Source organism: Rhamphochromis sp. 'chilingali', assembly GCF_963969265.1.
Source record: "Rhamphochromis sp. 'chilingali' genome assembly, chromosome: 14".
NCBI classification, from domain to species: domain Eukaryota; kingdom Metazoa; phylum Chordata; class Actinopteri; order Cichliformes; family Cichlidae; genus Rhamphochromis; species Rhamphochromis sp. 'chilingali'.
This window is the reverse complement of record NC_137941.1, coordinates 14,969,615-14,983,958: the sequence shown is the minus strand read 5'-3', so window position 1 is coordinate 14,983,958 and position 14,344 is coordinate 14,969,615. Positions and strand designations below refer to the sequence as shown.

The 14,344-nt window shown below is 43.0% G+C and overlaps 1 protein-coding gene across 6 annotated transcripts in view; it reads right to left on the bottom strand.

Annotated features, from left to right (window-relative positions):
* Positions 1 to 221: 221 nt before the first annotated feature.
* The window catches only part of fmnl2a (formin-like 2a), a 50,284-nt gene continuing 36,161 nt past the window's right edge, over positions 222 to 14,344 (bottom strand). Inside the window, exons 10-28 of one of the 6 annotated variants that reach the window (XM_080903240.1) lie at positions 14,270 to 14,344; positions 12,908 to 13,018; positions 12,494 to 12,643; positions 12,071 to 12,172; positions 11,601 to 11,922; positions 11,331 to 11,522; positions 9,664 to 9,684; positions 8,652 to 8,776; positions 8,357 to 8,559; positions 7,995 to 8,229; positions 7,826 to 7,894; positions 7,656 to 7,736; positions 7,441 to 7,570; positions 6,228 to 6,391; positions 5,974 to 6,075; positions 5,760 to 5,855; positions 5,207 to 5,330; positions 4,037 to 4,156; positions 222 to 2,107 (exon numbers count right to left, since the gene is read on the bottom strand). In XM_080903240.1, coding sequence (XP_080759366.1) covers positions 4,065 to 4,156; positions 5,207 to 5,330; positions 5,760 to 5,855; positions 5,974 to 6,075; positions 6,228 to 6,391; positions 7,441 to 7,570; positions 7,656 to 7,736; positions 7,826 to 7,894; positions 7,995 to 8,229; positions 8,357 to 8,559; positions 8,652 to 8,776; positions 9,664 to 9,684; positions 11,331 to 11,522; positions 11,601 to 11,922; positions 12,071 to 12,172; positions 12,494 to 12,643; positions 12,908 to 13,018; positions 14,270 to 14,344 — 2,394 coding nt within the window. In that variant the 3' untranslated portion in view covers positions 222 to 2,107; positions 4,037 to 4,064. Of the gene's footprint in view, positions 2,108 to 2,555; positions 2,653 to 4,036; positions 4,157 to 5,206; positions 5,331 to 5,759; positions 5,856 to 5,973; positions 6,076 to 6,227; positions 6,392 to 7,440; positions 7,571 to 7,655; positions 7,737 to 7,825; positions 7,895 to 7,994; positions 8,230 to 8,356; positions 8,560 to 8,651; positions 8,777 to 9,663; positions 9,685 to 11,330; positions 11,523 to 11,600; positions 11,923 to 12,070; positions 12,173 to 12,493; positions 12,644 to 12,907; positions 13,019 to 14,269 lie in introns of all 6 variants that reach the window. The other 5 variants (XM_080903239.1, XM_080903238.1, XM_080903243.1 and 2 more) reach the window with 5 other exon arrangements.

Here is a 14,344-nt window from a genome sequence, read left to right as displayed (position 1 = left end):
CAGACAAACACTGTGTATGGACTGTAACTACTTACAGTTTAAACACATAATATAAGGTTGAATTGACATTGCTTAAATAGAACAAATGGAGAAACACTGGTTAACTTTTTAATGTGAGGTTCTGCTCTTGGCAAAAAAACAAAAGCTACATGAATGCATCTGCACTCACGAACTTATATTTTCATCGTTTTGACAAGAATCAGACAACAAACCACAGAGAGTAAAGAACTTTATATTTAATGTAAATAGTTTATTTGAACATATTGAAAATCTCATCACCTAATTTAAAAATTGTTACTTTGTTATAAGCACAAACTGCCTAAAATACATTTCTGGTGAACGTCCAAGAGAAAAGCATGCTGGTAATATCCAGTTCGAGAAGTTACGCTGCCACAGACAGTGAAGTGCAAAGAAAAGGAGCCGATGGCGTCACATGCTTCAGTGGAGACAATGAACAGAACTACTTTTGATTGTTAGTGTAGCCATTAAGTTGGCGTGTATAAACATCTGCACATCAGAACCTTTTCCAGACTTTCTTTGTTTTTATGCACCTCTGACACCCTAACAGGTAAAGTGCGTGACCCCACTGCCGTCTGCATAACAGTAAAAGATGATCAAACACACTACTGTAGATTTCTGGCTGAATTTGGCTTAATTAAATATACAAAAATGGGGGGAAAAACTAAGTTAAAATAACATTCAAGCTGTATAGCACAAGGCAGGGAAAACTTCTGTTTAAACAATATGTACAATATTAACCATCTGGTGATGTGAATTAGGTAAAAAAAAAACAAAAAAAACAGTTTGTAGCAAAATATCTGTACATTTAGGAAACTTTTTATGTTGTATACTTTTGTTTTGCCCCATTTTAAAACACACATTAGATGACGACATAAGCTTAAATGAATCTTTTAAGTGGTTAAATACTATACATTAAAATTACAGTAAAGCGAGTAGACTCGGTGACCTGGAATGTTGTTAACCTGTAAAACGCTCGCAGAAGCACGACGTTTAGTTATGTCCAGTTCTGACAATAAGATCATCCAGTAAAGTTTCGCATCTTGCGTGCAGTTTCTACCCCCAACAGAAAAGGTATTCGGTTTTCTTGCTCTGCATAATTCCTTCCACAAAACCAGCTGTGCAGCTACAGATATGCACAACTTGAAAATAAGTTGTTTTTTAATGGATTAGAAGCTACAAATTCAGCCCTTACTGATCACTCGTAATAAGACATGACAGAAGAATCAGTATGGAGATACCTGCTATAAACAGAATTCACATTAAACTGGTCTTTATTTACCTTTATAGTTGCTTTAGTACAAATATAGAGTTCATACCACATTAACAGCCCTTTAATAATTTGAGAAACCCTCATGAGATGTAAAAATTTTTTTAAAAAGTGCAGGTTGAGCATGTTCATGTTGTTAGAGGAGCGGACTAAAGGGCCGTAACAATAATAATTGTAACAGCTAAAAAGAGAACCCGTCCTGTACATTCAACATCTTTCCCCACGTAACGCCATTTCACGTGGCTCTTAAGGCCACCGCATGTCCAGTTTTACACATCTGAAAAATTAAAGCCAGGTCACGTTGTATTGCTCAGAGTGGGATTATTAAGAACAGTCATTAGGCAAACACGGCAACGTGACGTGAAACCACAAAAAAAACAACAACAATAAAATTCAGGCACTTGGCTCGTCAAAGGTTTTTAAATCAACCTTTCAGACACTTTAAATTCAGTCCCATACGTGTCCCAGTCCTTCATAGTGAAATGCTGCTAATACTATAGCACAGATGTGGAATATTGAGTATTCTTATGTAATATATATACATAATCATCTCACATGTTGCTACAAACACCTGACTTTCACGCGTCATCCTTCACTCTGCTTCGATCTTTTTGTCACTCCTTACTCTCTTTCTCCCTCTCTCTCTACCCCCCCAATACCTTTCTCCCTTCCCCCCATCCCCAGCCCTAGCACATGCACTATTCCCTCGTCACATGACTACGTCGCCATTGTTGACCGGCCGCAGGTTCTGATCATCAAAGCGTCTCCTGACACTCCTCCGTACGGCGTCCGCTCTCCTGTAAGGCTGATTCCTCAAATCTGAGATAGAAAAGAAGGGTCGGGGATGGGCATGGATAAAAAGATGGTGTCAGGCGTCTTCATCGGGGTGTTTTGATGAGCTCACATGTTCACAGTGCTGGCAGCCTGTCTTTCAAAGCAGTGTGATGTCTACACAAACAACAGCCAAACAACCTGTCTTTGGTTTTTAAACATGAGACAGTCCACAGAATTTTTTTTAAAAACCTCTGCCAGAAATCTAGGAAATCTCTCATGCATATTGTGAATGCATGAAAATGTATCTTTTCTCTACAATAAAGCCAAAGCGACAAGTGAGGAGAGTAAGGTTATGTGCTAATCACTACACACAGAAACTTCCTGCTACAAAGGAGCATTAATGAGTACATCGATGAACAGAAGTAGGTCAATGATGAGTGGACTTGAAATGAAAGAAGTATGACAGAAACTGAGGTAATAAAGAGATGCTTGCCAGGTTTGGGGCACATCCACTACAGGGGTGCTACTGGAGGAGTTCCTTACCCTCGAGTAGACATTGGGAAATTTAGTAATATTATTCTTCTTTAGGGCTAGATGAAGAGAAGACAAAATGAAGGTTAAAAATGGAGAAGGAGGCTGACCGGTGCACGTCAGCCAAACAATTCACACTGGCTTTACTAAAAGAGTGCTGCAAGAGCCAAGCGGTGTGGCAGTAGGCTGGATGTAGAAAAGCTAGAGCTGGGTAAGGACACGAGAGAGGACAGAGCTAGAGGTTGTTAACTGTTTCAACTGGCAGAGGAGGGAGGAGGGAGTGGAGAGAAGGATAAAAGCTTTTTCTTTCTCCTTGTTACTAGACCCAGACTGCTTTGCAAAGTGGCTACCAGCAAGATGGAAGAGAGCCCATTTCTACCTTTCTGTGCAGCACAACTGTAAACTGAAACAAACACAATTCATCACCACCAAAAAAACAAAACACTGAAGCATGCATGCAGCCAGGGAAAAACACTGACAACCAGTGATTCAAACACCTCAAAACCTTCAGTGAAGCAACCTGGTTGCATGTTAGTAGCACACACAAACTCCTGAAATGCACCAGATGATCTATATGCACACACCATGCAGAATAGCAACGAGCCTGACAGACCACACCGAGTCACCGAGAAGTGACCCAGAGTGGCAAAGCGAGCGTGGCACATGGACTAACTGGGAGAGCAGGGGGTGCAGTAGGAGCAAGCAGCAGGGATGAAGCAATCAGCATACACACAACTATGAACATGTGATAATGACATGTGATAGTGAACAAACATGAATTTTGAATGAAAACACTCTTTGAAAACACACACAAAAAAAAAGCAAGGTATAATGCCACAGACACTTCTACATCATACCTGCTGTGAAGATGATGACCTTAGCTTGTATATTGCAAGATGTAGTGCGACATGTTAATGTCATAGTGACCCAATTAGAGGCTAAGAAGAGAAAAACTTTTTAAGTATGTTCATAGCTCAGTAATTGTTTTTGAGTCTTGGCCACTAGATGGCAGCAGCCAGCTTAACGGCGTTTCTTTACTTCTCAGCACTCTTAAAGTCCAGATTGGAAACTGCTCTCTCTGTGACATTATGGTTTGCTGTATTTGATAAAACAATGATGATCAATGTGGGTGTCACACTCCATGCATTTGTGGAAAGAAAACTGTTACCCCAGCACCTTATGATGGTCAGTGAGGGAGAAAATGTGAACACACGTGGGGTGAGGGAGAATTGTTTTGAAAAAGACAAAAAAAAAAAAACAAGAAACACAACACCCGCACTCGGGCGTGTCTCCAGGGCTTGTCACAGTGCACATGCACAGGTCCGAGGTGTGAGAGGTGAGCGTAACTGTTAAAGGAGAATCGTGGGGGGGGGGGGGGGGAAAGGCATGCAGAGGAGGAAGGAGAGAAGGACACCAAGAAGAGAACTGTTTGTTTCCAGCAACCTTTGAGAAGATAGAGAGTTCTACAAGCTTAGTAATGGTACTCCTCATTGAGAGCGGACTCGCAGAAGAACCGAGAGCCACGCTTGGCTGTGCGGGCGGTAAAGGGCACGGTCTTCAGCACTGCATTGGAAACGACAGGGACAACAGCCAAGACAAAACAAGACAAATACAATGTAAGAAAAGCAGACTCCTACAGGGGTTTAGCACTGGTTAGCACTAAGCAAAATACCCAACAACACCATCTCGATGCAAAGGCGAAGTCTTTTTTTTAAAGAAGGTCACAGCGAATTCTACGGCCGAATTCTCCCAAAAACAGATGATATCAAGGTTATACTGTTAAGGAGACATCAGTAACATTTTACTGTTATAGCTCTTTGATAATGAGCCAACTGTCACCACTTTATCTTTAAAGCCTGGGTTGTTACTGTTACAATCCATTAGATGTTTTGTATTTTTATAAAAGTAGCCTGTGTTCTGTAGAAACTATCTAACATTTCTCTCTAAAATGTAATTAAATATAAAAGATAAAACTAAATACTTAAAGTTCATCTTTTATTGCTGCTTCTCAGAACTTCTGTTTGCCAGGGGCAGCCAATCAGTAGAGAGATGGCTTAAAGGGAGGTTGGTGTTAAACTGAACTGAAGAGATTCAATGAGGCCTAGTTTAAGCTATACAAAGACTATAATAAAAGCTAGAGTGCCTAAAAAATACACTGAAGCTTACTTAGGTACTGAACTGAGTTAATACACTCAGTTGCTCGAGTTTACTCAAGTTTTATCTCCCCTCAGTAAACAAAGGGTGAATTTCATCCCTAAGTTTTTATTGCTGGAGATAATCATATCCGGGATTGCCTATGTACAGATGGTGTTACAAAGCAAAGACAAAGCAGATAAGCCACGATGAGACACATTTGAGTTGAACAGATTGCCGTCAGTGCATGTTTGGACTAGTCAGGTATTACCTTTGGTTCTCAAGAACCTGACAGTTGAAACTTAAAAGAGCCAAAGTCATTGTGTTAGTTTTGAATCCTTCTGTTAATGACTGCTTTTATAGCAGAAAAGGACCTTCATGCAGGGCACCAAGTGTGTGTGTGTGTGTCTGTGTGAGTGTGGATGTGTGTAAATATGAGTTTAGCCACAGACTGTAGCCACGTGATCCGGGGGACGTTACCCGTAATGATGTCCTCGATCGCTCCGTCTTTGCCTTCGTAGACGTGGCGACTGTCTTTCACCTGTTTCCTTCTGAGCTCCTGGATCAACTCTTGCTGCTGCCTCTTGCTCTTATGGGATGGAGACTGAGGAAGACACAGGCACATAAAAGTGTTACGGCCAGTAAGTAAAATATCTTCGACAAAGGATTCTCCCACTTGTAATTTGTTTCAGCTCAAAAAATGCCTCGGTTCATTCAGGCGTGTGTGTGAGTTAATTGAACCGTTCAAGTCGTATAATCGCCGATTCTGAGTTGATGCGATGTGACTCAGCAGGGCGTAAGACTGCAGAACTAGATACAAGCGCGCCCAGCAGGCAGTCGGCACTCAACTAATCCTGTGATCAAGAGTCTGGAGGAAATTAGGATGAAGCGGAAGGGGAGGAAGTGGAGCTGTCTTACCTTCTGGTCATTGTTATCCTCTGTAGACTCCTGTCCTAGAAAGTAGGGGGTTGGGGATAAGTAGAAAAGGGTAGTTGGAGAGCTGGGAAAGGAGGGTGGGAGGTGGGGTGCTTACCTTCTGGTCTTCCTCCATCATGGCTTCTTGCTCCATAAGTTTTTCCAGCATAATCTGCTCCTGTCTTTTCCTTTGCTCATTGTCCTCCTCCGCTTGCTGAGAAGATTTCACATTCATGTTCAAATTCAATTCAATTAAATGAAGTGAAGACTACTATTTATCATGTGTGTTTTGTCTGTTTCTGTCCAATGTGCGAGACTAATATCCAACTCACCCTGTAGGCCTTAACAAATCGCACAAACACAGGGAAGAAGACTGATGGCGGTGTGGTTTTGGCATTCTCGCCGAAGAATTTCACCACCTCATCAAAAGCATCCTTAAAAAAAAGCAAAAACAAGAGCAAAAGGCACAGATATCTGTCAAATGAAGTAACACAGACTCATTGCCTGCACTGTATGTGGACCAATCACGTTTGCATACAAATACATGCCCCAGTGTCTGACAGCGAGCCACGAATCACCCTTTTACCTGTGCGATCTTGGCATCATCCTGCAGCTTCTTTAGCTTGCTCTCATTGTGTGCAATGAACTCTTTGAGCATGGTGTTGTGGCCATGCATGCTGTATTCTCTTTTGGTCAGCTCCATGCCTCTCTGCAGCTCCTTAACATCCAGCAGGACGTTCTCCAGCGACACTGTGAACACAGAGAAGTTTAGCTTACATGACACAAACCTGTACATGTAAAGTGTGTAGCATCTTCTAGATCTAAATCACATTGTTCTCCTGTGGGCTGTAGTGCAGTTTGAGCATCTAGATTGTTGTGGCATGAGTTGTCTAGCTTTCTACATTTCTGCCATTTTCTTTCTATTCCCTTACTCTCACAGTCAGATACATGCATGGAGTAGATTAACTTCTTCTTCCAACTGCTCCCTTTAGCGGTCGCCACAGTGGATCATCTGACTCCATCTCACCCTAATCCTCCCATCCTCCACTGTCACACTAACCCTCTGCATGTCCCTCCTTCACTACATCTATGAATCTGCTCTGCGTTCCCTCCTGCCTGGTAGCTCCATATTCAACATGGTTTGTACTTTATATCCAGTCTCCCTCCTCTACACATGTCCAAACCATCTCAGCCCTGTCCCGTACTCATTTTTAATCTCATCCATCCTGGTGGTCGCTCCCACTGAAAATCTTAACATCTTGCGCTCTGCTTTTGTCAGTGCCACCATCTCCAAACCGTACATCACAGCGGGTCTCACTACCATCTTGTAAACCGCTCCTTTTACTCATCCTGCCATCCTTCTGACACTCGTTTCCACCTGCTCCACCCTGCCTGCACCCTTCTTCACCTCTCGTGTGCACTGTCTGTTACTTTACATGGTGGACCCCAGATATTTAAACTCATGTACCTTCACTACCTTTACTCCTGTTACACTTGTCTCTATTCTAAATTGTCCATATGTGTGAATCACCCTATCATAGACAGCTGACCTATGCATGGTGCCTTTCACCCTAAAACAGACTACAACTCACATCTGCACAGGTTGGCAACTCACACTGCAATAATCTAGATTCTAGATGGATAAATTGCACCGCCGGCTAGAGAAAGAAATACACAATTAAATTCTGGAGTTTATTCCAAGAGAAACATGATAAGATTCTGTCTGTTTCTCACTGACAGACGCAGTCAGATTATGCGCTGTTCACTTCCGCCCAACTTAACTTCACTGTACGACTCACCTGCTGCAGCTTTCTCCACATAGTGCATCTCATTGTAGAAAAGGGAAACTTGTGTGTATTTCTCTCTAACCACATTGGCTATGTAGTGTAATAATGTTTGTTTCCGGTCTGTAGACTTGGTATCAAGTAGCTGCAAAGAAAGAAAACACAGACATGTTGAAACATTTTCTAAAAGTCTTTAAAGTTTTGCTAAAAGGTAACAAAATGCAACTTACCAAGTCTAAACTCTGCAGCTTGAATCCATACACCGCTCCTCTTTTGCTGCTGTTCATGTAGTTTCCAAGAGCTAAGATAATCTGCAGGACAGGAGCAAACAAGAATGAAAAAGGAAACCACGCATGCATTTGACACGATGCGTCATAAGGGACGCAAATGGTTCCGTTACCTCTAAAATCTTCTTCAGTTTCTGTGATGACTTGATGGACACAGATGCTGCAATGACTGCATGCAGTTGCTGTGGGTGAGAATGAGACATCAAATCCAGCACAGCGCTGTTGCTTTCTAAGGTTGCAGCATAAAAACATTAAGAATGACAACGTAGCGTCGTTATTCACCGGTGTAAGCATCTGCACGCTTTCGGCGAAGTTGCCGATGAAGGCCATGATGGTCATCTTCTGCATGAGCCTCTCGATCTTACTGAACTGCATCATGAAGCGGTCCTCATCCGTCAAGCTTTCGAGAGGCTTGCGCTCCTTCTCGAACTGTCGCAGGACTTTAATCTCGTTCTCCGTGGGCTGGAAGCGCATTAGACACTCCACGAAGTCCACCGGCAGAGTCCGTAAATCAAACCTGGACGATGAGGAGACACAAGGACACGTGTTATGAACCATTAGTCTATTTTATAAGAAAAACAGGCATACAGCTATGTGAGTTTAGAAAAACAGACTGCATGCAGGAACACCAGTTGAAGGCTTACAGTTGAATGGCTTTGCAGATCTCCTCGGGTGTCTTGCCCACTTTCCTCAGCGTGATGGCCAGGTTCTTTGCCCTGTTGGAGTCCAGCAAAGTCACCTTGTTGGGTCCCTTCTGGATGACCTTCTGCTTGCTTGCAGTGAGGTCGATGGGCGGGCCCTGGGCTTTCGTCTTAAACATCTCCTCGAACTCATCAACATTCAGGTCCTAAAAAGCAACAGCAGTCAATTCGTGATTCATTTTCCTGGGATATAGGCAGGAAACGGATGCGTAACCTCTGAATCAGCGGAGAACTTTACCTCCAGTATCCTCTCATCATCAATCTCATTGAAAACAGTCCCGTTGATCTGGTTTGGTTTCAGGGCCACCCAGTTGAAGACGGGCATACGGAACTTGGTCTTTATGGGTTTCTTGATCTTAACAGCTTAAACAGAATACAGACAAGTTAGCACAGGGTGTCTATCTACAATCAACAGTTCACATAAGCATGCAGGTGAAAGGGTAGACAAGTACCTGGGACTGGTAACACACATGGATATGACTCTCTGGGTAGCTAGATGCCATATCTGTCTAATCTCTAAAAACAAAGTCCCACTTTGTGTTATTTACATGAACTAAATGCTTTCTGTAAGCCCTTCAAAATAAAACAGAAACTACGCTGCCTTGTATGTATTTTTTCCCCAAATAGAGCAAAGCTTCTTAGCCTTTGGCTGGACAGTAAAGGCCAAAGGGGATCGGTGTACCTGTTAAGTAAACGGTGTATGCGGTAAGCCTGATGACAAACTATTTATTGGACAGATTATAGCTATTTGTAGCCACCACTGCTGCTTCATTGAAGCTGAACATTGACATGGTGCCCTGATTCCCCACACAGACAAGGTGTCAGCAGGGACAAATAAGATAAGGCCGTCATGGGAAAGGTAAACAGCATTCCAGTATGCACGGCGCCTATCGCTTTAATCATCTGCATGCCACAGCAGGTCACTGTGCCTCAGCATGCACTCAACTCTTTCTGATGTTGCCAGATTTCATTCAAATAAACACTTAAACAAACACTGGAGTAATACTGCAGAAATGTGGAGATTGCAGTGTTTTTCAAGGGAAAACTAGTTGGGGATGTGTTGCTTTATATAGCATGTTGGCAAGCGCACGTTAATGAAAATGGTGAAAGAAGACAGAAAGTGTTTGAGAAACGTGAAAATACAGCATGAATACAGCAAAGAGGTTTGTGTTTTTAACTGGGCAAGTGAAATGTGGGACACTAGAGGGAGGGGTGGGGACAAAACAGCAAACACGACAAGCATAACCTACAGAAGAGTTTGATGGGTCCCTCTGGTCGGCAAAAAAAGGAAACAATTATAAGACAAATAAAAAGGAGGGTTAGTGAGAATTAATGCACATCTCAAATCACACAGTACAGTATAGAATCTGCTCTCCGAGGGGGAAATATTTACCCCCATCTACATACAGTAAGAGCTGATTAGTGACAGAACTTAGTCATCAAGTCACACAAGGGTCACTTATCAATACTAATCCACTGAGCAGAGCAATCCTAGTAAAATAAGTCTGAACGTGTATTGTGGTGTTCTACTCAACACAGATGGGAAACAAAATATATAATAAATATGTTCCTGTCTTTCTATTTATCTGATTGCTGTTTTTTAATATTCTGTTTGAGCCCACCAACTAAAATGAGGCCAATCAGTGGCTACTGTCTAACTCAGTACATCACAAACTGGCAGCAGCTCTACAGTAAAAAGCCTCCCAGCAGTATCTCTGGAGTTAGATGGTCCTTTCAGCTGCTTGTTTATCTCCCAAGAGGTCACCACAGCAGACGATTTGGCGTGTTTAGTCTTACGCCAGATGCCCTTCCTGACATAACTCTTGACCACAATGTAAGAGTGACACTGCTGAAAGTAATACTTATTAAGAAAAGGAGTTTTACAGGAGAATCGGTACAAAACCCCCCACATTTTTATGCAAAGGAGACACATCGGTAACAGGATTGTTAAGATCATACGGAGCTGAAGAATTCAGCCAGTCCTAGGAAACACTTGTAAGTGACTGGTAATAAAAAAATGTTTTAAAAAAACTGGCACAAAGTAAGAGGCAAAAGTTCCTTTAGGGCTAAAATACATCTTTAAGCAACCAAAGTTTTCCCACTTGCTAAATTGTTCAAACTTGCTGTGGTTTTTCTTTGTATTTAAAGTAATCGCCATATGACTCCATATGCAGTGATTTCTGTGCACTTTATGAATCGCAGGGGGAGGTTTTGATTAAAAAGTAGCTCAGAGCAGCTCATTAAACAAAAAAGAAAAAATGAACCAGCTGATTTTTGGGGGGACAGTGAGCTAAATCTAAAGCTCAAAACTTTAATGTCACAACCTGAGTCAAGCCTGACACCAGAGTTTGACGAAACCTTGGTTTTATTTTTAAAAAATTCTTAATAATCTCAGCTAAAAGATTAACTACTTATCTCCCAGAAAGCACGAAGGCAAGAAGTGGTGTCGCCTCAAAAGCCAACCTCAGGCTCGCCTTTACCCAAACTCCCTCACCCATTAATTAGCAATTAAGCCGCAGTGACACCCTGAGACTCCTGCGCGGCCACTGCAAGGCGAGTAGAGGTTGCAGAGGATTGCAAACCGTGAACTATGAATTGAAGCTAGCTTGTTTGAGTCTGTATGAAAGTGAACACTGAACACAAGGTCTTTACTGTGAAGCAGCGGCAACATGTATCAGATAGCCTCAAGGTAAACTAGAAGCAGCTGAGTACATTAGCCGCTGTTATGTAATATTCCAGAAGTTTGTGTGTACAGCAGCAAACCTGTACTAAAGCAAATCAAAAGCAGTGCTAAAGCAGAGCCACATAAACATCACCTCTTGTATTATCCTATATGAACAAATTGTGCATAATCCCTATTCTACACATTTTCACAATGCATTAAAGAACATTGACTCAGTTGATTTGATGACCTTACCTGCTAACCCAGAGTTCATGATAACGGTGGGAGTCCCACAGCCGGGCAGTGGGGGGGCCACTGGAGGAGGCGGAGGAGGGAGAGGGGCTGACGTCTCTGTAGGCATTCCTGGGGGTGGCGGGGGAGGCGGAGGGGGTGGTGGCGGAGGCGGGGGAGCTGCTGCTGGAATTGTTGACGTTGGTCCGTTTGACACTGGGAGAGGGGTAAGAAAAACAGTTCAGGCTGACCCGCTGTTATCGGCTTAATATTCTGAGCTAATATTAAACTTACGTGTGCCGTTCATCGGAAGCGGCGGGGGCGGAGGAGGCGGTGGAGGTGGAACAGGTGTGCCCGCCGTAAGTGCAACATGGTTTGGACTGACGGCTACACCGTTTCCGCCGAACACGGCGCCCGGCGAGCTCTCCGTAGCGGAGGGCGGCGACGTTAGGATTGAGATGTCTCCGTCTCCTTTCTTGTGGATCTTGATGGTGCCCTGCTTCTCCAGCTCGTGGATCTTCTTCTCGAGTTTACTTTGTCGCTGGATGGCCTCGTCCTTCTCCTTCAGCATCTGTCGCAGCGAGTGCACCTGCGAGCTGGCATCTTTATAGACTTCCTGTGTGGTACAGGGAAACAGAAAAAAGGAACATATGAGAAGAACAGAAAAATACGTGTGGCGATATTTTACATTTTCTCTACCGTTAGCTTAACTAGCTATCACCAAGTTGAAGAACTGATGTCAAGGTAGAGAAAGCGGCTCTGACCCTGATGGATTCCAGCTCCTTGTTCCTTTGCATCAGCTGCTTCTCCAGCTCTACAATTTTGGCCATGGCCTCATTCTCCATGTCCTGCAGCTTCTCTGTCATCTATGGGAACAGTATCAGGAAGAAAAGATTGCAGAGTGATGTGAACTAACTGAAGAGACACCATTCGAATCAACATGTTAGCACAGAAATATACTGAGGCACTACGAGGGTTTCATATTTTCATGTATCTGGATTAAAAATGATCTGTCAGGGCCTAAAAGTTCTGCATTTTTCAAAAACAAAACAAAACTTTGCACCATATCAAGTTGCTATTCCATCAACTTCCTATTGTTAATATTCAGACTGCTGCAAGAGAAATAAGATCAAAACGGCAACTTCGCCTCAAGTCAAAGAGTACAACCAACACTAGAGGGTTCTCACATGTGATATGTTCTCCTCCAGCTCCTCCACCCGCTCCAGGGCAGCATTTTTGGTCTCCGCATCCTCCAGCAGCGCTCCCACATCAAACACATTATCCAAGTAAGCCTGGATCTGGACCTGCAGCTTATCACTCTCTGTGTGCTTTAGTTTCTGCAGAGCAGATACAACAAGTTAGGGAAGAGGAGCTGTAGTTTGATTTCAGCTCACAGCATTGGGATAACATCGATCTTTCTGCAGAAAGTCAGGAGACAAAGAACTACAAAGCTGACCACTGTTTCTGAAGTAATGGAAAAGCCATTATTGACAGTGGTTGCTGTCTCAGGGGCACTGTAATGACAGCCTATCCTCTGGACTGTGAGTGTTCAGAAGAATGTCTGTCTAGCCATTTTCCTGCAGCACTATGTCTCAACTCACATCTAAGTAGTCGTCCAAACACAGCTTGGTGAAGTCGTACTGTAGATGAACCCTGAAGTTCATGTCCTCCACTGAGTGCACGACGATGTTGATGAACTGCATGCACGCCACCTGGGGAATGGCAGGTAGGAAAGGTTAGCGAGAGAGAGAGTTCACTGCATATGCATTTTCTATATTACACTGTTTATAGGACTGTAAAACACCTTTATAGATCAGTGTGCAACAAGTTTGTGTTTTTATACACCAGTTTGCTGCTTCCACGATTTGGTTTTTATGCTCATATATAATATATGTTGCCTTTTATTATGTCTCGGGTATATAAATCCTTATTATTTTGCTTGCTTAGCTGGCAGGGTAGCTTATCTGGCAGATTAAAAGGATCTGAAAAAACAAATGAACAAAAGCTGCCAGTTCAACACTACTATGGGAGCTTGCATAAACAGATCAAGGGGGATCTACTCACAGTTTCTAATGCACACACGCGCGCTTCCCAACGCTAAAATGGGCTTCATGAACATCCTACAACAAGCTCAGCTGCCCCAGTGTGAGAAAGCAGCTTTTGGCAAAGTCTGTTCACTTCAGAGCTGCTGTCAGGTGACGACTGCCTATCGGGAGGACTGCAAGGGAAACTTGTTCAAAGTGAAGCACTATTCAAGCACAGCCTCTGTTGGTTTTCACTCAGATTAATTAGAATGGATTCACAGAGGTGTGACGTATAAAATCAAGCATAAGGTGGCATGTCCATTGATGTTCTTAAGTCTTTTCTGTCAGATTAATTAACACTGCTGAGCCTTGAAAAAACAGAAGGTCTTTGCTTAGGGATCCTCAGGTTTGATCCACTGCAACACACATCTGTAGCTTATGCAGTGACCTTGCACAGAAACTGATAGTACTGCATATCACAAAACTGGAGGAACAGTTTGTTAATTTTTTACACTGAACTCCTGCTCTACCTCCTGGTAGAGGCAGGGCAGGTCATCTACCATTCGAAAGGTTGGTCGTTTAATTTCTGGCTGCCCCAGTCTGCATGTCAAAGTAATCTTGAGGAAGATACCAGACACTGAGCTGCTCTCGATGTGTTCTCTGAGTGCGAATGTGTGTGTGAATGCTAAAAAGAAAAGAATCGGACGTAGAAAACAGTTGTATAAAGAGCTCATTTAGGTACAAGTATGTTTACCATTTAAGTTCGATTGGGGTTTAGACAGGTATATGAGGACCTGTTTCTAACCTCGTCTGCCCACACATTACAGTTCACATCATTTTCTCTGAACTTTTGACACTGAAAAATCATTCGGCTTCACAGAAAGGGTTTTCGGGGATTGCAGCACAATTAACAGTCATCACAACTGTGCGTAGGCTGACCATGAAGTCAATGTTGTTGTCCTCATTCTTGAAGTACTCCATTAGCTTCTCGAATCGCTGCTCCTCCGTACACAC